General features: G+C 32.3%; 1 protein-coding gene across 2 annotated transcripts in view; it reads right to left on the bottom strand.

Moving 5' to 3' along the window:
• SSBP2 (single stranded DNA binding protein 2) overlaps window positions 1-22,526 on the bottom strand; it is a 251,578-nt gene that overhangs the window by 66,132 nt on the left and 162,920 nt on the right. Inside the window, exon 5 of one of the 2 annotated variants that reach the window (XM_006913191.3) lies at window positions 11,947-12,036. The exons of the other annotated variant lie outside the window; for it this stretch is intronic. Coding sequence (XP_006913253.1) covers window positions 11,947-12,036 — 90 coding nt within the window. The remainder of the gene's footprint in view (window positions 1-11,946; window positions 12,037-22,526) is intronic. 2 annotated transcript variants of the gene reach the window in all.

A 22,526-nucleotide genomic window follows, 5' to 3' on the forward strand; every position in this document is an offset into this window, starting at 1 on the left:
TTGATATTTTTAATTTACATTTTTAGCAAGAAAAGGGAAAAAACCATTTTTGGACAAAAAAAAAAAAAAATTATTCTAGACTCTTTCAAGGGAAAAACTTCTCCCAAACATAATTTTAGAAAATGACAAATATGGCAGGTTTTGATTATTTATTTACAGTCCTAGAAAGATTACAGACATATTCATTGTAAGATTTAACCAAAAGCATAAACATTCTTTTAAAAACTAAATATTACTTTTTACTTATTCTGCATCCAGTTTTTAGTTAATTTATTCCCTTTACTGTACATGACTTTCCTATATAGATTTCTATTCTCAATTTTGCTATTCTATATTTCACTTGGAAAAAATATCTTTTTCTCTTAAATGTTTTGAGTTTCTTATAGTCATGTGCTACTGAGAACATTACTTTGAAAAATCATTACAAAATATTGTGACTTCGGCATTTCATTTTAGCCATGTTATATATAATAACATTCACATATATTTATATTTATAATTCTATGAAATGCTTCATGAGTTTTCTTCATGAGTTTTTTTTTGTAGAAAAGTAATGAAGCATAAATTATACATCAAATGAATTTCGCCAAAGTTACTTTACAATTCACATATTTTAATTGGTTTAGTTTCTTTTCCGTTTTTCATGAAAATCTCCATCAGACATTACTGACACCCCAGTGGATAAGACACCCTTGATTAACACATTTTAATTCCAACTAGTATTAAACTAATTTAGCTCACAAAATGACATACTTGTGCTGGCATATTTTGCTAATAAGCATAAATATGGCGTTTATCTTTCATACATCTTAGATATTCCATCATCATCAACACTTAATTAAAATAACTCATAAAAAAATAATGTAAAGTATTAACAGACCCAGTTTCCTAGAAGTTATTTTGGCAAGGCTAATCTAATCCAGTACACACCTATAAGCAGGTTGATTCTTTTAACATGAATTTAGTGTAAGCATCAAAATTGCTCACTTACATTATGGGCCTTTTCAAGAAGATTCTATTTCTTAATTCTTCATTACCATTTATTAGAAATAGGTGAGTGGCAATGGACTTGTGGATTGTGAATGGGTACTATCCTGGCTGCTGGTCTAATAGAAAGTAAAAGTTTGAATAATATAAAAAAACTAATAATTTTACTTAGATCAATTTACATTCACAAATACAGACAAACAGATTTTTTTTTTTGGTGTCTGTAAGACATGTAGCTGGAATCCTACATAAGCTGATTCTGGCTCTGTGCTGCCTCTCGCCTCTTACTGAAGTTACAAGGACAAACTAACCTACATTAAGGTATTAAAACACAATGGGTATGAAAATAAGTATTGAAATTTATGTTAGGATATATTATCAGCTGACTCAACCAAAAAAGAAGCTAAAACAATAATTTTTATAAGCTACTCTTAATTTTTCATTAATGAATGTAAAAGTATTCCCTCCTTCTTTGTGTCTCCTATTTTATATTCATACTTCCATATAAACTGGTTCCAGATTAGAGCTGGACATGTGAGACAGGTACTTTAATTTACCTAAATGTACCATTGCAAAAAAAAAAAAAAAGAAAAGAAAAGAAAAAAAAGCTACTGTTTTCTGACCCTTCAAATATCTTCATGTGCTAGGAAAGTTTCTACTGGTGGACTGTATACATTTTTACTTTCTTTAGAAATGAAATGATACTCTCATATTTGCTTAGCCATTTACCTGTAACCATTAAGTCTATACTTAAAATTACTAAACTCTATGTCTAAAGTATATAAAATTTGTGCTGTTTCTACAGCACAAATTTTTACATAAATTATTAATGCACCAAAGTCTTTTGAAACTAGAGCTTACTAATTTGACTAATGCTAAAAAGTATAAAAATAAGCAAGATGAGAGAAGTCAAATTGCATAAACTGAGGTTATTTCTCTATCTCTAATTTAAAATATGTATTTTGGAAAAACACGTCTCAAATAGACACATGTACAAAATAAAATTTATAAGAAATTCAAGTGGAAAAATACTTATAGATGTGTCAGGTATTTGTAATCTCAGAGACAGAAAACAGATAGTATTTACATTTGCAGGCATTCTAAGGAAATAATTCTGTTTCGTTCTCTTGATAAACATCCTACTATGCACAAAGGCTATCTGATTACTCTATTCCCTGGCATTATAACTTTTACTCAAGACTATACCTGATTACTGGGTAGAATGGAGGATACCTGGCAATAGCCTATACCTACTCTCTTGCCACAGGTGCCGTCAGAGCTGTTTTCTTTGTCCCTTGGCAGGGATGGACAGTTTATAATAGCCAACACTTCACTCCCAGAAGCATTTCTTTGATCTCCTTCCCTTCTCCCTCCAGCTACTGCTTCATTTTTCTTTCTCTTTAAAGCAGGGGTCCCCAAACCCCTGGCCACAGACCAGTACCAGTCTTGGCCTGTTAGGAACAGGCCTGCACAGCAGGAGGTGAGTGGCAGGCTAGCAAAAGAAGTTTCACCTATATTTGCAGCCATTCCCCAGGGCTAACATCACTACCTCAGCTCCACCTCAATCATTGGGTATGATATTCTCATAGGAGCACCGGTGCCAAAAAGATTGGGGGTCGCTGCTTTAGAGCAAAACTCTGAAAGAGTTGGACATACTCGTTAACTTCAGTTTTTTTCTTCCTGGGTTAACCCGAATCCACTTTTATGAGGTTTTCACCCCATTGCTCCACTGAAACTGCTTTATCAAGGCTGCCAATAACTTTCTCGTTAGATCCAATGGTTAGTTGTCAGTCCTCAACCAGTTTGAACCATCAGCAGCACTTGAAACAGCTGATCATTTCTCTTCTCAAAATATTTTCTTCATTTGGTTTCCAAGATACCACATTGCCTGTTTTTTTTCCTATCTCGTGGGCTGCTCCTTCTCATTCTTCTTTGTTGGTTTCTCCTCATCTCCCTGACTTCTTAATGTTAAGAGTGCCCTGGGATCCTTACAGAGGTTCTTGTTTCTATCTATACTATCTTGGTGATGTCGTCCAGGCTCAGAGCTTTAAATATTATCAACATGCTAACGACTCCCAAAATTATAGCTTTAGGAGCCCAAGCCATTACCGTAAAACTCCAGATTCTGAAAACTTTTTCCCTATTCAACATCTTGTGAATATCTAATAACCATTTTAATCTTAAGTTTAAAACTAAGCTTCTGATATTTCCCCTCATACTGCCTCTTAAAGTTTTACCTACATCAGTAAACGTTAACTCCATTCTTCCAGTTGAACAGGCCAAAAGCCTTGCAGTCACCCTTGATTTATCTTTTTCTCCTACAACACATATCCAAACCACCACCAAAATCTGTTGGCTCCAGCTTCATAATATATCTAGAACTGAATCATTCCTTACCACTTCTACTACCACGTTAGCCCAAGCCATAATAATCTCTGGTCAAAATTTCACAATGACATCCAAACTGTTCTCTGTTTCCACCTTTCCCTCCTCCAGACTAATCTAAACACAGCAGCCAGAACGACCCTGTTAAAACCCTCTACTCAGAGTAAAACCCCAAATCCCTACAATGATGTACAAAGTTCTACTTGATATGGCTTCCTGTTACCTATGACTTCATATCTAACTATTGTCCCCAGCTGATACTCCATTTGAGCTACCCAGAAAAACCCAATCATGCTTTGAACGTTATACTTTCTTGTCACAGATGTGGTTGTTCCCTCATTTCTTTCAGTCTTTACTCAAATGACATTTTGATGAGTCCTTCTCTGGCCACTCTACACAAAACTTCTGCAATGCTACCTACTTTTCTTTTCTGTTTCATTTTTTTCCCAGCCCTTAGCACTATCTAACATATCATATGTTTTGCTTGTTGACTGTCTCCCTTAGTAAGCTCTAAGTTCCATACAAGCAAGGATTTCTATTTAGCTTGTTTACTGCAGTACTAACTCAGTATATGGGGGTGGGGACGGCATTAAGTACATATTTGTTGCTGATAGAAGTCAGCAATCTTAGCCCGCGGTTCTCAAATTTTAGTTTGTAAGATTCATCTGTTAAAAAGAAAACATGCAACAAAACACAAAGGATTTCTAGCCCCACACCCCCAACTCCTGAAAATTTGAATACACTAGGACGGGGTGATTCCCAGGACTCTCATGTCAGTAGTGCACGGAACACATGTGGAGAAACATTGCCCTTGGTCTACCTTTTGGATCTCTTACAGGCTACCTAGTGGTAACCTTGTTCATATAGAACAGGAGGAGGCAAATTATGGCTCACGGGCTAAATCTGGACCACTAATTATTTTTATAAATAAAGTTTTACTGGAATAGCCATGTCCATTAGTTTACACAGTGTCTATAGCTGCTTTTACACTGCAGCAACAGATTTGAGGAGTTGTGACTTTAACACCTTCAAAGCCTAAAATATTTACTCTCTGGCTTTTCACAGGAAAAGTTTGTCAATTTCCGATATAGACTATAAGATAAATTATTCCCGAATACCACCAAGTGATAAGCCATTTAAAAAAATGTTCTTTATTAAATTTATTGGAGTGATATTGCCTAATAAAACTATATAGGTTTCAAGTATACAGTTCTATAATACATCATCTATATATTGCACTGTGTTTCACCACCCAAAATCAAATCTCTTTCCGTCATCACATATTTGACTCCTTTTCCCCTTTACTGAAGGCATCCTAACATATACTTAAGACAAATTTGTCCCATTTGTATGAGGAATTTGTAATATTCCTTTTCTTTAATTTCCCAAAGAATGGTGACCATTTTTATTTTTGTAATCAACATTAAATAAAAAATTAAAACTGTGTTATAAATAGCCTTTGCATAGTTGCAATTTGCTATGCATATTTTTCCCCAAGGGGCTTTAATAAAAACTGCAGCACTCTGGAAAGAATTTTCAATAAGATTTTTTCAAATGAAAAACTGTAATTCAAAATTATTTAAAAAAATAGATAAGCTCTTATCACAGATATAATTTTAAAATATGGTATTTTATTGTTTCATATTAAATATCTTGACACCTTTAGTTTATAGAAACAGCATAAAAGTAAAAAGAAAACCAACACTGGTCTAGGATGGCCAAGCTAACTTTTTTCTAAATACTCATTTTAACAAACAAATAAACAAAAACAAAAAAAAAAAAGAGAGAGAGAGAGAAGAGTTTCTAAGAGGAAACTATTTCATTCCATTTTAACTAGAAAACCAGTGTAAAGACTCTGAAGCCCTGACACTACCTTCTTTGCGCTCTGTCCATCTCGTTACTGCTGTAAGGTCTTTAAGAGTTTGAAACTGCAATTTTTAAAAAAGCTCACTTACTCAAGCTGAGCAGTTTTAATTTGTTCTAATAGTTGAGGCCAGAAAAACTATTACCATGACTGCGTGAAAGCATTATCAAAGCCAGCAGCTGTCGGGCACCTTCATTTTTCAGGCTGCTTTTATCTTATACTAGAGGAAGGCCTGTTCTATTTTTAATATTTAGAATCTGTCTTTAAAGATTCAAAATTACATTTTTAAGAAAATTAAACTTAATTTTCATTTCTTGAACTCTGATAAAAAACTTGCCCTACCTCCATTCTCTAAACTTTGGTGTATTTAGTTGAGAAATACTATTTTAATGTTCGAGTTTTTAAACTATTCATTATTGATAATGTCAGACGAGGTAGTCTAGTAAGACAATTCTACTTGAGATTTTTAGTACCTACTTAGTCAAACTAAGAAAGATATACTAACGAATCTTTTAGTTCATCATCAGAGATTAAAAATGGTATCTGCAGCTTCTGGAGAGAGGGAAAGGGAGTTTCTTCTGGTTTAGAGTATTTTCTACAACTAATTTCTGAAATAGCCATGGTCAGAAAGGATAAAAAGAAAAGAAACCATCGGGAGTCAAGACAATATGAAGATTAATAACAGAAAGGATGAGAAGACATATAAACTAACTACATGTATGTATAAATAATAGGGTAAAACAGGTAATACGGATAATAAAAGTTGCTCTCTGAAAGTCTGAATAACAGCAGAGCAGAGTATACTGAGTTAGGAATTACGTCAAAATGTAGGATTTATTTCCAGATAAATAAGTTAAATAAATATCTACCTCCAGAAATATTTAACCTGGCCTTGCAAAACATTTCTTCTTGTTCTTCCTTTTCAGTTTCAAATGTTAGATTAAATAACTATTTTTCTCATTTTTGATTCTTTTTCTTTCAAAATATCGAGAATATTTAATACCCTGAGCTTTGCTTTCATCTTCATTGCTTTATGGAAGTCATTTATATTGAACTTTTTCTAGTCAATAACACCATGAAGAAAAGTGGAGACTTCTGTTTCTTTCCCTCCCTCCTTCTCTCTCTCCCTCCCTCCCTCCCTCCTTTTCAAAATTCTCAAAATACCACTGAGTTCCTTCCTTCCATCCTTCCTTCCTTTCCTTCTTTCCTTTTGTCCTTATTGTGTTATTACTATGTCAAAGCATTAGGTCAGCTTGCTACAGTGCAGTCTTACTAAAAATAGAACCTCTGAAAAATACACCCTGAACAAGTAGAGACATCCGCAAACCACCACTAGATGGCAAAGCAGCTTTAGCATTACCGACACTAAGCCTGGAAACAAAGTGTGGCTCGTAAACCTGCTGCAACATATTTTCTACTACATCAGAGTCGTGATCAATTTCAGATTTTAAAATATAAATGACCACCCTAGTCTGAAACTAAATTACTTGGTATACTTTGTCTTCAACAAGTATTTATAATCTTATTCATGTCAAAGTCTGAAATTTACAACCTAACATCAATATATTTTTAGTTTTCAACAGTTTTGGTTAAGAAAACGAAAAGATCCAGTGATTAGAATACAGCAAATGTATCAAGATAAAAATAAAAACAAAACATAAGGTCATAAAAGTAAACAAAAGTCTATATAGAGTTCAAAATTATATATTTACAAGTATATCCTACATTATACACTCAAAGATATCTATATCAGCATGTATTAAAAGATTATATTGTTTTTATGTAAAAGATATGTATATGTTTAGTAGAGTAATAAGAATAAAATGTTTTCTTCTTAAAGATTTTCTTGCGATAAAGAGGAGGAAAAAATAAAGTATTTTCACACCCTCCTCAGATTTGTTTTCGATTGAAATAAAAAATGTCCATTTTTTTAATGTGGTATCTTATAGTAAATTCACAAGAGAAGCTTTCTTGCTACTTACTCAAATCTATAAAATTTTAGAACTTGCTAAGGTAAGAGAGTTAATAGTCTTAATTTTTTTAAAACACCAAAAAATGAGAACTTCATTTTATTTTATGCATTTTACTAAACCATTTTGATTATTATACATAAGTAAGAAGAAAATCTAATTGGTTCAAGGAACACTGCTGCCTATTCGATTAAATTACAAGGATCAAACTTTGCTTGTCTTTTAGTAAGAATGCTATGAGAATGAATAAATTCCAGATTTTAAGGATTTTAATATATAATTCAAATTTTTTAGTATACAGTGAAACTTTTGAATAAGACCAGCACAGGGACAGGAAAGTAAAGTATAGACTCAGTTCTGAGTGTACTGAGTCTACTATGTATTCTCACACCACACAACACTGTATTTTCTTCCACTAAAACTGCCAAATGAACATACAGGCCAATCAACACACAGGTTTGAAGCTGAGCAGCAAGTCCTCAAACTGAGGACAGTAGCAAGACCTCCCAATTTAAGAAAGCTGCTCTAAAGTCATTCGCCAGTTCCATGGTAGGTCATTTTGTGAATTTATAGAGTTTCATATATGAATTACTCCTCTGATAAAAGACTTCAAGTAAATAAACATATGTGGCTTACTTTAGACAAGTTTACTAAATTGATACCTCCCCTTTAGCATGTCCAACTGTTCCCGTGGATTTTACTTAATTGGGTTCCTTACTCAACAACAGAAGCTCTCCCATTTCAATGAAAACGTCAAAGTGTATGAACAATGTTAGCATCTGTCACAAATAGAAAGACACTAATCTAAAACCTGCCTTCCAGAATGGACTTGTTAAATGTATGAGGTATTAATCATAATTATTTATATTAGAATTTAAATTAATTGCTATTATTTAAATGCAGTTGTTATGAATTCACAAATTTAGTTTGTGATAATTCCATTTGGTAATGTATTTAAATCTATACTTATAATGGAAAAAAGGGGCTTTTCCTGCAATGTAAACAGAAATAAAGAGTATGTCAATTCAGGAGAATTAATATACTTCTTATCATATGATCACATAGTGAGTAGAGCGCAGAACTACTGAAGCCAGTGTTTTATGTGCTAATTACAAATTTTTTCTTTACTTTCATTTATTCATTAGATTCTAATAGTCTCAGTCCTTTCCTGGCCTAATCCCATTCAGGCTATCTCGAAACAAGCTTTGCATTTCCTCACTAAGAATGGGGATTCAAAGCTATTCTTATACTCTAGATAATTCTTGGAGGTCAATAACTCTTTGGAACTGGATTAGAAATTGGTGTTAGGACTTGAATTATGATTTTCTGCTGCTATTTCTACTCATATAGAAGGCAACTACTTACTCTTTATTAACCACTGTCATTATGGCCAGAATTACTATAGGAAACCAATGCTGGTTTTTAGGAAATACTTGAGTAGCCTGATCCCATATCAACCAAAAGATAATAACATCCTATTTCTCTTTTAAAAATTTGATAGTTTTGCATTTTTCAGAGGCATAGTTTTAAGAGGCATTTCTAGGGAAACTGGGCATATTTCAGCCTGTTGAAGACGCAAAAAGAGTATTTAGGATTAGCTGGAATTGTCTCCCTGGATAAATAGGAATGATGTGTCTAAAAGTAAAATTTATATCTAAAACTTTTTCTATCTCCTATCTTTTCTAAGGCAGATAACGACATTAAAATTTTCCAGAGGTTCAAAGTAAGAACCTCAGATTCATTCTTGATTCCACCAAATCTTTCTCTTCTACCCCTTATTTGATTAATCAACTAAGGCCTATCAAACATAACTATGAATTGCTTCTTGCTTTCTAATCCTATACTGCCACTGCTCTTGAACACGTCCACAAACTCTGCTCCTTCGGCTACTGTAACAGCCAACAAGATGATACCCATGCATCCAGTCTCTTTAATGGGTTCTATTGCCCATGTTCATCTTTTATTAAAATTTTTGGAGTTGTATTGTATACCCGCTTACTCTCTCATTCTATACTTTCTCCCTGGATAATTAACCTACCCCTGTGGATTCAAGTGCCTTTAATATGATTATTATCTTGGAATTTTTATCTCTGGTCTAGATTACTGTTTTAGGCGTCAAACTTGTAAATTCACTGGCCTAACAGATATCTCTAATTGGAGATCCTTCAGGAACCTCATCTGTCCCACCTCAAACCGACCCCTCATTTGTGGTCCCCATATCAGAAAATGAAATCTGCATCTCAACCCATCTAGCCTCAGTGAGAGCTAGAAACCGGAATATTATTGTTGAATTCTTTTACTTGTAACTGCCCCCACCCTTGCCCCCAGCGTTTATTTATCTCTCAAATCAGGTCATCTCTCTCCATACCCACTGCCACTGTCTTATTTCAGGCCATCATCAAGTCTCCCCCGAATTACTGTAACAGCCTTCTAAATAATCTCCCTATGTTGAGACTTGTCCCTCTACAATCCTGGCTATCCACTGTAACTGGAGTAATTTTTCTAAAAATGCAAACATGAACATGTCTCTCTCCTGCTTAAAATTCCTCAATAGCTTATCACTGCCCTTAAGATCAAGTTCAAACTCTTAACTAACCTACAAGCCTCCTCAAGTTTCCTTTGGAACCTCAACACCACTGTCTCTTTAGCTAATTAAGCTCCAGTTTTATATTTGGTCTCTTTGCTTTCCCTCTGGGTCTTAATACATCTTTTTCGCTCTTCCTAGAATATTCTTTCCCTCTCTCCCTGCCTCCCTCACCTAACTCATCTTTAGAGGCCGATCTGTATTTCATTTACTACTTTAACAATATTTCCCTGAAATGCCCCTCCCAAGATTGGGTTTGGTGGCCTTCTAGTTTGCTCTAAGAGCATATTCCACTCATTGAATATAGCCATTTTCTTCCTATACTCTAATTGCTTTTTCTCTCATTAACGATAGCTTGAGTATTTTGAGGGCATGAGTCTTGTACACAATTGTGTCATAGGTGCCTAACAAAGCCTGGATCCACTCTATAGTTTGAATTCAGGTCACTGCCCATTTCAAAGATCTGACAGCTCTGACATGCCTACTGAATAAAGATTTACATTCTTAACATGGCATATAAAGCCCTTCTCAATATGCTAGAGCATATACCTTCCCAATTTCATGTCCAGAAATTTCTGTCAACTTCCTCTATACTTTCTGTATGTGTTACTCTGAATACCTCTGCACAGGGTCATTCTGATGTTTCCTCACTTGACATTCAATATTTTAGTAGTTTTAAGTGTACAGCATACTTATTTTTAGATGCCTACCACAGTGCCTGACATCTAGTAGTATTCAACTATTTATCACATTGGAATAAATAAAATAAATTTAACTCTGTTTCAACTACTTTTACCAACATTCGAACAGAAGACAGGTAAGGGGAGAATGGTTCATTCTACAAAAAGTAAAAATCAAAATGTATAGGTTTATACACCTTTGCTTAACCCTAGAAAGAATTTGGCTTCCTTCCAAAACCAACCGCCTTTTAAAAGGTGTCACTTAGAGAGGTTCTACTAACTCATAAATAGATAAACTCTTCTGATTTATTCCCTAATCCCAATGTATCCTTGGCAAGAGAAATAAAAGCATAAGGGAAAAAATAAAGTGGGCTAGAAAGGTTTTATGAATAATGATCAACTATGAGCTTTAAAAGGTGAATTCAATAACACAAGTCCAGAAAGCTTTGATTTGAATCCCAGCCCTGTAAGAGTCTGGCTGTGAAAACTACTCTATATCAAGCTGTGGTTTTTTCATCTGTGCAATGGGAATGATAATAATAATATGTACTTCACAACTAGGGCTATTGTGAGGATTAAGAGTTTATATGTGTAAAACATTTAGAACAAAGCATGGTATTCAGTAAGCAGTTATTAAGTGTTAACTATTATTATTATTATTATTATTATTATTATTATAGCACATTACATTAATTCCTGTAATGCCTTCCAACTCTAGTTTTTAACTTCTAAATTCTTTCTAATTTTCTCAAAGGGTGTTACAAAATTAACCACGTAGTAAAAAAAGTAAGCTTCAGAATCTATTGTAGGTTTGGGTTAGGAATCTGTCAGATTTAAGATGTGGATACCATAAAGTTAAAAAGGGATGTATTGTAATTCTAAAATCATCATCATCGTTGCTAAAATAAATGGTCTTGTCGAAATTTTAAAATACTAACATGTATTTTTAAACCTGATTTTAAAACATTATGTAATGATATTAATAAAAATTCCAGCTTAAAAGCCACAAAGATGATTCTCAAATATTTTGATATAACCTATAATCTAGATAAGTGAATAGGTTATGATTTAGCCATATTTTGAAAATACAGCCAAATCTTGATTATCTTTAGTCTCTGGAGATATGGATAGCTTAGATGCTTAAAATCCATATATCATTCCAGAACCTTATCTTTAGCCTCTTCTCCCACCAAATCTTTACCACAATTAACTTAATGGCCTAATTTGCATTTCAATTCTTTCTTTTTTCCTTGAACAATAAAACAGCAAAATAAAAACATGAATAAAAACAATAATACAGGAAGAAAGGGCTAATCTATGTACTATATAACCAGGCTCTGAATAATCAAGAGTTGGCTGCACAGCATTTATATTTACCTTAAGAATAAAATAGCCTCATTCTCCTGTGTAACTTTAAGTAAAATCAAAAAGGAGTTCCTAAGCCTTAACATTCCTAGTTGGAGTTTCTCTGAGTACCTGAAAGAACCCTGGTGGTACAGGACCTACTGGCATGCCATCTCCTGGGGGAATGTTTCCTAGCACTGGGCTGGGAGCTGCTGCAGCACTCTGAAAAGAATAAAGGAGAAACAAACCTATATCATTACAGAGAAGGCACAAAACCAAAGACGGATGATATTAGATTGTAGGAAGGGAAGCTTTTCATTCCCAAGAACAAATATTGGTAATTTCCCCCACTACAGAGGTAAACTAAGATACAACAGTTAGTTTAATATATGACTAAGTTATTTGGTTTAAACAGGTCTCTTTAAACTCTTTGAAGGCACAGAACTTTAGTTAAATGGTATATTTGAATGATATATAAAAGGCAAATAATAATATGACAAAATGATAAAAGTTTAAATAAATGATTTTAGGCATAGGCATCTGAAATGGCAACATCAATAACAATAGATAAATATGTAGGTAATAAGTTTGAAAATGGTGGTTGTAGGAGTTGAAAAAAATAACTTTTTTTTTTTAGATTATGCTTTTCTATGTGTCATAAACAAGTGATTTATTTTCTGCCTATATGTGGCAACACACATTATTTATTCACTTTGTGATAGACAGTAATTGTAGCCAAAATATAACTGATAGCAAAAATACGGTGGTGAGGGTGAAAAAGTAATTAGGAGATTGAATAAGAGAAAGGAATTAGATTTGGAGAGATGAGTCTCATGTAAACAGATTATGAAAAAAATCAGATTGAAAAATTCAAACTCTACTTCACTCGTAAATTATTTCATGGAAACCTAGGGCTTCATGACTAAGGAGTATGAAAAACTTTGGATTACACTCTTTGTAATCAAATCAAAGTTTTAGATCTAATTTTTACATAGAGCAATAATATATACAACTGTTCTACAACCATGGATTTCATCCCTCAACCTGGTTAAACATATTACAAACACTAATAACAGTCAAGAAGGAACCAGAAATATACTGAAGACAGATTAGTATAAATAAAACAGTTCTGCTATGAAAAAAACTCAAATCAAATCCTGGGTCTAGTGTACCTGCTGTGCTATCCTCACCTATATATCTGTATTTGTTCATGTATTAATATTCCATTAGAAGATAAAATATCTCAGCATAGTCATAGCAAGTATTTCCCAGTACATAAACTGATAAAAATAATAATGTTTATTCTATAGCACTAGCAGTTATTAATAATGAGGCCAATGATTTTAGTACTTCCTGAGGACATCTAGATTTCAATGAGGCCATCTAAAATGTTGCTTACCTATGAACGCTAAAATTCTAAACTTCTGATAAAGCGTAAAGTATAAAAGGAGAAATAATATTTTTTAGCTTAATGTTTCATGAAGATGAAACACTAATCTATTATTTTAGTTTAAGTAAAACATACATTTTCATTTAGGGTACATTAATCGAATACCTACGATTTGCCAGATATTGTTCTATTTCACTTTATATGTCAACATTCATGTTTTTAAAAAATGAAAGGAAAATTGCTTTTTTTTCCATTTTAACTAAACTTGCATAAAAATTGAATATAGAGTGTTGGAGTCTCTAAGAGGAAAATTTATCACCATACGTTTATTCTCTTTTAGTTTAAATATATATGATTAAGCCAGATCTAGAAAGAAAGATTTGATCTATATCCTTTGACAATTACTGTCATGTGGAAGTTGCTCTTAGAACTAAAAGCTAGACAAAGGATATCACTATTGTTCTAATTAATTACAGAATAGAAACTTGTTTTTACAATACAAGGACATAAAAAGAGAAAAGTTTGTGAACCACACTCACCCATACTTTTATAGAAATGTATACTACACTATAGTATTGAGCAGGTTTATTAAAACAAAACAATTCAGTGAATTACAGCAATTTTCTTAGTGCAGTTCAAAGATGCTATTTCTACTTCAATTCTAATTGCCTAGAAAGTACATAAAAGAAGATTTTGCCTACCTGAAGGAAAAAAAAAATGTTAGTTTACATCTAAACTAAAATTTAACAAGTAATGATACTGGGTCATCATTGGTTCCATTACTTTTTTGATTTGGAGGGACTATATTGTTTAAAGTTATATAATGTGCTAGCTTTTTTTTCTTCTAAGTTCTTTATATATGTTTCCTATTTTTCAGCAATTATTTAAAAGTAAAACAATAAATTATTCAGATGAAGATTTAAGGAAGTTAAATCTTTGAAGTGCCTTTGAATTTTAATTTTATACTTCAAAATTATTTAATAAATTTAATCAAAATGTATATTGTCAAGTACTCTTTTAAGGTGTGCAATATAGCAGTTAATATAATAGAAAAAAAATCCTTGCTCTTTTCAAGTTAACATTCTAGGGAGGGAAGAGAGACAGAAATAAGTGCTATGGAAGACAAAAAGAGCAGGGAATAGAGAGTTCCCAATAAAGGGGGTAGGATTATAATTTTAAATAGCATAGTCATGAATCAATCAATCAATCAATCAATCAAACAAACAAACTAATGGAGTAGGTTGCAGTGACTAAATACTCCTTTTACTCTGTTAAGACTGCCTATCTACATTTCAAGATGTACTAAAATTCTTATAGTTTGCACCTATTCCTTCACAATGGCACAAGAATTTTATTGAAATTTTTCTTTCTTAATAATCATATTTTGGGCATAGTGATAAAGATGTCTTGAAAATAAAGAGTTTTATAACTGGAAGATTTATAGTGTAGAGCATGATTTAGTTTTCTGGTGCAATAGTAATTTCTAGCCTTGGCCTAAGAACACAAAGTGAACAGAATAACAGTAATCATCTCATTTGTAAACCCAGCACAAAGCACTAGTTTAGAGCATTTCAGCCCAAACTTCACTTTGCGGGCCACATATTTGAGCTAAATTATCCATGCATTCCCAATCATCCACTGGGATTTATTGGCAAAGGATAATTCTCCCCTTTACTGTACTGTGTGGACTCAGCTTAGAGTACCATTTGGTACACCAAGATCATTAATAAATACTAGTCTGATAATAAACATTACAGAGGTACATTAAATGGCACTTTAAGCATTATAAAAGAGTGTATTTCTCAAACTGCCTAACTCGTTCATTTATATACAGTAGCAATAGAAATAATACATGTTTTGAAACTGTAAGCTAAATAAAAATCGAATTTTGGGGATCAGGGTTTTGGGTAGAAGGAAGAAGTACTGAATTTCTTTTTCATCACTGGAATTTCTAACACTTGTCTCAACTTTCTACTTACAAGACAAATTTGTCATGACGTGTGAATCCACAGGAAGTTGTTGGCTCTAACTCATAAAGTATGTAATATTCTTTGGGGTGGGGGAGTTGTGATCAGGTCAAAAAAGGAGAGCAAATAGTTTAATTATATGAAGAACTGTTACAAAGCATTAGTTGCACTTGCTTTGGGCGAATTCCATTAGAATACCATAGAAAATCCTGTATTATGCAATATATCTATGATTATTTAGGGTTGACTCTTAATCTCTCTTACAAAAAAAAGACATACAAATGATATGGCTTTAAAGTATTTCTTCTAAGTAAACTGAATATATAGAATTTCAGGGCAAATGTAAAAATATTATCATTAAAAGTGTTTTGTCTCTTTAGTGAATTACTTTGTATGCTTTTAATATATACTTTCAGATATGTATCTTCTAACTGCTCTTAAATCATTTACTTTGTCATGTGAACTAATTTCAAGGTTTTTTTGAAGACTTTATTTTTCATTTCTTTTGTATTTTCCCAAATCACTAATATAACTTTACCTACTTTTTATAAATTCAATGTATTAAATTTGGTGTTTTCAAATGAACTAAATCAGGGAATAATCATTTGCTTTTCCAAGGATATATTAAAATACATTTTAGAGTCACCATGAAATCTTTCTTCATGTTGCTGTATATTTATTTTTGTTTAAATCTGTGTAGTCATTTTCCTCTCTTGGACTTTCTGTGCTTATATCATTTTACCCTCTAAGAAGACATACGTCAACTGTGCCCCTTCCTCTTTTTGTGCTATTTATTTTTCCCTTGCGTATATGTCTAGCATCATTTCCCATTTTCCCCTTTCTTTTGTTATTATATAATTGAATTTAAAAATTTTTTTTTATTTTCTAACTTCCTATTTCTGAATTTAAGAATAGAGAAGTATACTGTTATTTTACATTTTCTCTTATATAAAAATCTGAAAAGCTAAATGAGTTCTTGTTTTAACCTTATTTATTATCATTAGTGGCCTCTGGTAGCAAAAAGAAAAGTTGTATATACATTGGTATGGAGGCTTCAAAACAACAGGCATATGATAAAATTTTGCTCAAAATAAAATTAGGATACAATTAATTACTAAACAAAATTAGCATTTATCAAGATTTTATACATTAAAATAACTACTTGTTTTATTTACTAAGATTTTAGAGAACTGGTTGCCTTATTATACACTGGAGAATCAGGATATAAAGTATATATTGGTGGAATCGGAAAAATATTTTAAGCATATGTAAAATTGTAAGGTAATAATAAAGGAACTAAAATAATGGTCCAATTATTAGAAATCAAAAAGATGATTAAAGGGAGGGTTGAATAGGGAGAGACTGAACACAGAATTATTGATTTTTATTACTAAGCTATGTATACTATTTTAAAGGCATACACAGGTTTTTGTTTGGTTTTTTGTTGGTTTTTTTTTTTTGAGAAACATTTAAAATGATGATAGTAGGTATCTTGTCCTCACAATTTTAATGCAAAGCATAGTTAAACATTTTGGCTGTTGGTTGAAGACATATTCTTTGTCATACTAAGAAATCTTTCTCTGTCTAGTATTCTAAAAACAATTTTCAAAGAAGTCAGGAATAAAAAAAGGATGTTTTTGCCTTTTCATATTTGATTAGTATTATTTGGCTTTTCTTTTGGAAAGCATGATATAAGTAATCATATACTGATAGAGTTCTTAAATTTAAACCATCATTGTATTTCTGAGATAAGCCATGCTTGATCATCATGGGTGATTCTTTTAATAAGCTAATAAACTGTATTTGCTAATATTTTATTTAGGACCTTTACATCTATATTCTAAATGAGAATGTTCCTTACTACATTATATTTTTCAAGCTTGAGCATCAGGATTATTCTGTCTTCTCAAAATGAATTGGATGCCAAACTCTTTTATAATGCTCTGAAGAAGTTTATATAATATGGCGTTTATCAATTTTTTGAAAGTTAAAAAGCATCCAGCAGTAAAACTGCCTGAATACAAAGGCAATTTTGGAAATAATTATGGTCATTATTTACATTTTTCCCTGAGGACTCCATTTCATTGACATTTTTAGTTTTAATCACATACATACTACTTTTGCATACTTTAAAAGGGTGGTCTGTAGCCACTATGAGAGAGTCTGCTAGTAGATCTCAAACATCTGTTTTTCCCTTCTTCCTTCCTGGCTACAGAAGTGTAGCCAGGCGCACAGCTGTCCAGCTACATTATACTTCAGTCTTGCTTGTTCTCACCAAAAATTAAGTTCTTATTAATAAAATATGAGCAGAAGAGGTATGCACCACTTCCAGACCTTGTTTGTAAGTATGAAATACCTCCTACTTATTTCTGTCAGGCCAACACAACAATGTCCTGTACTATGTAGGGCAAAGCACCCATTAACCTTAGTCTTTGGACGGCTTTGTGGAGTAGAACATGCCCACCTGCCCTGGACTGCCTTACTGAGCTGTTGGCCCTAACACAGGTGATGATTTGTTTCCTCTATGCTAAATCGAATTAGCATTCTTATCATTATCCTTGCCAGGAATTGTTTTATTAGTTACTTTTTCTTTCTGCTTTATTGTTTATTCCTCTTTAAAAAATTATCTCTATTCTCCTGCTTTTAGGTTTTATTGTTTATTTTCAAACTTCTTAATTAAATTAGTAACTTTTTTTTCTTAAATACAAAGAATATAAAATTATAAATTTGGTTCTAAATTTGCCTTTGCATATACCAGGTTTGATGTTAGTGTTCACAATATTTTTCCTAACTCATCTATTCAGTATAATTTTGATTTCTCAAAGTTATTGGATATAACAAAACCAAAATTATGCTGATTAGATGAGTTAGAAAAAATGGAACATCAATATCAAACCTTAGAGATGTAACCAAAGATATACTTTATTTACAAATGGTTGGAGGTTTTAATTTCTAGTTTTCCCATTTGTGTTTAGGTAAAATGCACTATACAGTTTTTGTATTTAGGAATTTATTGAGCAATTATTTTTTGTTGTCTAACCAATGATCAATTTTCATAATTTCCCATGGATATTTAATAAAATATCTACATTCTTGGTCTACTTCTTAATCCATTTGCCTAATATCTTCATATTATCTCTAATTTTTATTCCCTTGCTCTTTCAAACATAGATAATACCCTACACTGTTATTTGTCCATTTCTCCTTTCTTTTATATGTTTAATAATCACTGCTTGGAATCTATTTTGTCTGAAATTAATATTGTAAGCTTAGCTATCTTTTTGTGTTTATAGATTAAATCACCACACATCTAATTATTTTTAAACTTTGTGCCATATTTAACTGTTTAACTTGTTAGCAGAAATGTCATCTAATATGTATCTAACAAGATATCCTTTAAAACTCAAAAAGCAAAATAAGTTTTCTTTATCCTAACTTTTAAAGGTAATAAGTTACGACAAACAATATTGTTTACCTTTCTCTATGAAAAATGAAGCAATTAGTTTACTTTTCCTATTCTACATTTCCCTCTTTCACTTCCTAATCCTTGCTATAAACATCTGGTGTTTTAGGCATAAACATTTTGTTTTCATCATCTCTTCTTTCAGAAATAATTTTCGACCTCTACCTTCAGTATCAAAAATAAAATACTCCAAATTTTATCTAGCTTTATTTTCCCTCAGTTTTTTAAAAAGTAACATAATTTTGCTACTCATGAATTTTAATTTTAATACATTTCTTAGTTGGCTAGAGGATATGTAAACATCATTTTCAAAATCCTTATATATGCAAATGTTTTTGTTGACTCTCATCAAAACTAGATACCACTGGTTTTTGGCATTTAATGTTGCAGGAAAGTCTTGATTTTGTCCTGATTTTTGTTTCTTGGTCTGTAATTTGCTTTTTTCTTCTAAAGATTTGAGGGATGCTTTTTTTGATGTTTATCATTCCCAAATGTTTCAGTTCCATATCTAGGTATTGAACTCTAAATTACTTGCCTAGAATGATGTGAACCTTTTCAATTTTCACAGTTGGGTTATTTATTTTTTTTCATGCTAGAGAGTTGGGGGGAAATCTTTCCAGTTAGGTATGAAGATCTGGCAAAAACCTCAAAAGATCATTCTTTGCAAATGTTATTAACAACGAAGAAAACAGTTACAATATTATTGATAACTAGGGAAATATGCTTAGAAATCTTGCCAGGACAGGATTTTCATAGGTTATTGGTGGCAAGGGAAACTGGTACATCTGTAGAAAGCACTTTACTTGTACATGTGATGTGCTATAAAAATTAATCAATTTTGAATAAGTGATCCTTCTTTCAGATACCATCCAAATGTAAATTATGAGCTATGAGAAAAACAGTATGAATAAAATACTTTCACTGTCATATATTTATAGTTACAAATATTCTAAATAACCCAAAATTTCAGCCATAATGTAATGCTTAAATAAACTGTAGTACATCTAAGTGACAGAATATGATTTAACTATTAAAAATAATGCTTACAAATGGAATTATTTATGAAACAATTTGTTAATGATATAATGTTGTATGAAACATGCCAAATACAGAATTTAGTGTAACATAATTATAATTATGCTTAGGGTAAAAATAATCCATAAAAGGAGGTGAATACATAAAACTAGTGTTAGAATATATAACTGATTGATTTTTTAAAATAAAATGTTTATAAACTCTGTGAAATATATTATTTCTACATATAAATACAAATTATTATAGGTTAAACATACGCAACACCAGTTTTGTTAATAGCTACAAAATATGACCAAATGCTAACTTAAGATAAACATAATGCTATAACTTAAGGTTAAATAAAATGCAAATATTTTTAACTTTAAAAATAAATCTTATTTCAATAAAAAATGATATGAAACATTTTAATTTTCAGACTGTGAAAAACCAGTTTTTCTGTTTCAGAAAGTCGGATCCTAGAAATAATCTAAAAAATCACTTACCTTATTTGTTGGTCATTTGTTTGCATTGACTGCACGAGTTCATTTTTTAGCATCACATACTCTACCCCAGGCCACTCCTCAGTCACCCTCTTAGAGTCTGGAGAAGCAGCAACATTGACTGTTGTGTTACTTTTTAGGCCTCTTTTTAGGTCACAAAAATATTTTATATGTTGCTTTCATAAAGTCTTAATTATTCAGAGAATAGTATTTAAGCCCTTAGGCTTCCAAAAGAGGAACAGACTCAGAAATAGAATTAAAAAAAAAAAAATCAAAAACACAGAAACAAAACATCAGTGAAGAGAAAGCCTCTGAGCACCTAGAAACATAAAGAGTGGCGAAGACTTGGTGATCTAAATATTACAGCTGATGTTAGCCATAAAAATTTTAAGAAGTGCTTTGATTGGCTGGTAATTTCTACAAAATGCTAACTTTTTCATATGAAAGCCAAGAAGCCTAGGAAATATTATAGTCAACAGAAGGGAAGCAGTTGCTGGTGCTAAAAAATGTTTTAAGTGCAAGAGAAATGCAAAAAGACCCTGATAAATGCAATGATGATTTCATTCCTAAGAATACTTTAAGAAGCAGCCTTTGATTTAGTTATTTGTCAGAACAGCCACCATGTTTCCTGGTTCAGAATTCAGATTCCTTGAATTCTGCATTCAGCTTTAATCAGAAAAGGTAGATTATAAGAAAAAGGGCTGTCATAAGGGATTTGCTTTGAGACTATTAACTTTTAAGTGATATCTTCATATCTGTATAAGCATCCCAAATAACAAGTGCCTTCTATGTGCTTGGGGCTGTTTTCAGTTGCACAGATTCATTTTGATGACACAAAATTTTGAACTTAGTATGAATACTCAAAATGATGATTATGAGTTATTAAATTCATATAAATAGCATATAAAATTTTCTGTTTAAAAATGACATAAAATGGGGATATTTATGATACCATTTTTAGCATTCATATATTATATTAATAAGTTTAGCCCTCAAGAAACAAATTGTTATTAGAGCAATAAGCCTGCATTATGGCCACATGGCCAAACTATAGACCTATCTGTGAGAGCTTTTCCATTAAACACCCCTGCCCCCTACCCACAAACTAACATCTTAGTCAAACACTTAGTAAAATACCATAATTTAAATAGAAACACAAGGAAGATGTGTTAGGAACATGAATGCTGTAACCTCTTTCACAAGTTTTTAAGTGTTACAGGTTCTGGTCATTGCTCTACTTTTTCATTTTTGAACTCAAAGATGGAACTCTTTATCTTTTTTCTATACTATTGAGTGAATTTAAAAATTCCTGGGTTTCTACTTGTTTGAAGTCTAGGTATTTTAATTACTCTTACTGGCACCTTGTAAGAGAAATAGAATAATTGGAGTCATCCTTTGGGGAAAAAAAATTTCCCTTTGTTGTAAGCAGAATGACCCCAAAAGATATCCATGCCCTAACACGGGGCCTGTAGATGTAGTGGCCTCTAAAAGCTGAGAGCAAACCCTGGCTGACACCTACAACCATAGGGAACTGAATTCTACCAACAACCTACATAAACTTGAAAGTGGATTCCTTGAGGGTCTCCTGATAAAAACTTGACCCGCCCACACACTTTGATTTAAGACTTGTCCGACCAGAAGAAGAGAAATCAGCCCAGTCAAACCAGACTCTGACCTATAGAACTGTGAGATAATAATCTTATGTTGTTTTAAGCTGCTAAATTTGTGGCAATTTGTTATGTTAGCCGTGGAAAACTAATATACCTTTTCCCCAAAGAGATTATTTCATTTTGAAGAACATTTCTCATGGGGTATCTAGAAACTAAGGAAACCAGACTCGACCTATAGAACTGTGAGATAATAATCTTATGTTGTTTTAAGCTGCTAAATTTGTGGCAATTTGTTATGTTAGCCGTGGAAAACTAATATACCTTTTCCCCCAAAGAGATTATTTCATTTTGAAGAACATTTCTCATGGGGTATCTAGAAACTAAGGAATTCTATGGATCCTTAGAGGTAATTGTACTTGCTAATATGTATTTGCTAATAATATTATTTTGATGAAATCAAACTGTCCCGATTAAAAATAAGTATCTCTCAGGTTTAACAAAGCTTAATTTTGTAGTCTCCTGGTCTCACAGTTCTTTCAGTGGCTTTGAATCACGCTTCGTATGAATCAATTTTTTCCCTTCCACAGTGAAGAGTGGAGAAGCATAGCAAGAATGGCACATGCAGCATCTCTCTTTCAGTTATAATTGCCTTCCAGGCCTCTAGCTCTGCTTTCCTCTTACCCACCAAGGAATGGCTCCTTGACTATTAACTGAAGGTTTCACCAATCCCATCCAGACTCTAGCCAAGCTAGCTCCTAGGGTAGGTAA

Source organism: Pteropus alecto, unplaced genomic scaffold (genome assembly GCF_000325575.1).
Source record: "Pteropus alecto unplaced genomic scaffold, ASM32557v1 scaffold20, whole genome shotgun sequence".
Lineage (NCBI taxonomy): Eukaryota > Metazoa > Chordata > Mammalia > Chiroptera > Pteropodidae > Pteropus > Pteropus alecto.